The sequence below is a fragment of the Echinops telfairi genome, unplaced genomic scaffold, assembly GCF_000313985.2.
Source record: "Echinops telfairi isolate 266 unplaced genomic scaffold, ASM31398v2 ScPeMD7_7458;HRSCAF=8496, whole genome shotgun sequence".
Taxonomy (NCBI): Eukaryota; Metazoa; Chordata; class Mammalia; order Afrosoricida; family Tenrecidae; genus Echinops; species Echinops telfairi.
The window spans coordinates 30,696,725-30,699,037 of record NW_022111358.1 but is presented as its reverse complement, the minus strand read 5'-3'; the positions used below and the strand labels follow the sequence as shown (position 1 = coordinate 30,699,037).

The window sequence follows — 2,313 nt, the reverse complement described above, 5'->3', positions numbered from 1 at the left end:
AAAAAACCCACTCCAAATTTTGTTTGGCTGGTTCCCTTTCTGAACTCCCAAAGAACCCCCAGGACAAACCGGTGTCCCGCCTCTCTCTGCTTCGCCTGGTGGGCCGCTGCGCTGGGCATCAAGGCTTCCAGCTCCTTCAGGACGTCCACAGCGACTTTCACGTCATCCTCGTCCAACATGGTCTACAGCGGGGAAGGGGAGTGTTGGGAAGAGAGGGAAACATCACTCAGGAGACGACCCCCCAGCTATGCCTCCCGGTCCAGCCGTCCTTTATCTCAGACCAGTGCAAGAAAGCGAGAAAGGACGGCAGGCTCAAAAAGGGACCACGCACAGGCTCCTGAAGCCACCTCAACACTTCGTAAATCCCCTTTATCCTGAATACAACCCTACGGAGACGACTGGGTAGCACGGGGCTGCTCACTGCAGGGTGGGTGGTTCGAACCCACCAGCCACAGCCACTCCGATGGAGGAGATGAAGGTGTGTGCTCCATCGAGACTCAGTCTCAGAAACCCCAAGAAGCCGTTCTAATATGTCCTGCGGGGTTACGAGGAGCAGAAGGGACTTGGTGGCCGTGGGCTTTGGGTCCCATGAGAACATACGAGTGGTGATCGTGAAAAGAACACCCACCCACTGCCGCTGAGTCGACTCTAACGCAGAGACCCTACTCTGGGGTGTCCGACAACACCACCACCGGGCTCCTTCAGAAAAGAACAGATAGCGAGAAACGTGCTAAAGCCACACTCCGCCCCCCCCCCACCTTCCCCCTCAACTCGGCTTTATTCGCCCCACAATATTTAGTGGTAGACTCACATACTACCTCCAACACTACAATGTAGTCTCAGGAGGGCAGGAACTCGCCCGTCTTATGTACTGAGGTTTCTCTGGTTCCTGAAACCTGCCGCCAGAGTCAACTCTGAGGCGGTAAAGCGTTACGGAAGCAGATAGACTCATTGTTCTCCCGAGGAGCTGCTGGGGGAGTTTGAACCGCCAACCTTGTGGTTAGCAGTCTAATGCTTACTCAACAGTGCCACGGGGTTCCTTGTGCTGGCATACAGTAAGCACTTGATAAACATATTCACCAAAACAAACTAAATAATCAAAACACTTGAAAAATCAGACCTCCTCCCCTGCACTGAAGGCACCCTGGTGGCCCAGTGGTTAGGCACTCAGCTGCTGAGTGGTTCAAAGCCACTAGCTGCTCCCAGCGAGAAAGATGTGGCGATCCAATGCTGTCGAATGTCCCTGCCTGGAAACCCAAGGGGCAGCTCTGCTCTGTCTTAGAGGACTGCTAGGGGTCAGAACCGGCTCGAACACGTAATGAAGCAAAATATTAAACTTCACACATCAGACGCCTGCTCCAGAACTTTGTTATTTCATACCGATTTCATATGCCTACTTTCTGGTTCCCACAATTCCTATTCTTATTTTCCCTTGACTACCAGTCCCTGAGCCCTTGAAGAGAGTATCTGATACCTAACTGATGCTCAAGGCGTGCTTAGGAAACCAATGCTCCACTCTGAATAAACAGCACAAACTAATAACAAGGCCCAGGCAAGCGCGCGGTCAGAGCGGTGGCGCTGGTCGGTACCCGGATGGAGGGGTTGTCTGGCTGGCAGAGGACTGGGAAGAGTTCCTTCAGCTTCTCTTTCTCGGTCTTCGGTTTAACCACTGCATCTTGTTTCATTAAAGAGCATGAAGGGTGGGGGAGAAAAAACGTAGTTAATATTCTTCAATACCATAGCCCACAAGACGACGTCAACATTAGATTTGTAGCAAACAAACAACCCCATGACATTTTACCACGTGTTAGTCACATACAAGACTATAAGCCTAAGTTAACTTGCTCAAGAGCTGCCAGGACAACAGAAGCAATGACCGGATGCTCAGTCGAGGCCAAGCTGGAGGCAGAGCTCGGCAGCGGCTCGACTCACCTTTACTGGTAGAAGGCTTTGTGGGAGGCCGCATGGTCTGGATGAGCCGCAGCAAGTTGCTAATAAGAGAATCCTTTGCAAAGAAACAGAGCAAGAGTTATCAGTCACTCGACCAATGCTTAAATACACTTCGGAAAGGGAAAGGGCGAAGAAAAGCTTCTGAGAAGGGTAGCTACAGGCCGGATGGACACGAGGCGAGTGTAACCGCGGTGGGACAGGGACTGCCACGCTCCCGCGGACTCTGGGCTGGCTGAGTGACATAAAACCCAACCACCACGTGTAGCTTCCAGGAAAGCTGGCAATTAGGGCTCTTTTTGGCTCCCTTCAACCATTTTACTTTCTGTGGTTCACAACTACCTCCCAAACCCAGACTCGTCTGGC

At 52.1% G+C, this 2,313-nt stretch overlaps 1 protein-coding gene across 1 annotated transcript in view; it reads right to left on the bottom strand.

Moving 5' to 3' along the window:
- Window positions 1-2,313, bottom strand: part of DHX8 (DEAH-box helicase 8) — a 32,116-nt gene that overhangs the window by 27,404 nt on the left and 2,399 nt on the right. Inside the window, exons 2-4 of the mRNA XM_013005809.2 lie at window positions 1,933-2,005; window positions 1,590-1,675; window positions 70-182 (exon numbers count right to left, since the gene is read on the bottom strand). Of these exons, the coding sequence (XP_012861263.1) occupies window positions 70-182; window positions 1,590-1,675; window positions 1,933-2,005 (272 nt within the window). The remainder of the gene's footprint in view (window positions 1-69; window positions 183-1,589; window positions 1,676-1,932; window positions 2,006-2,313) is intronic.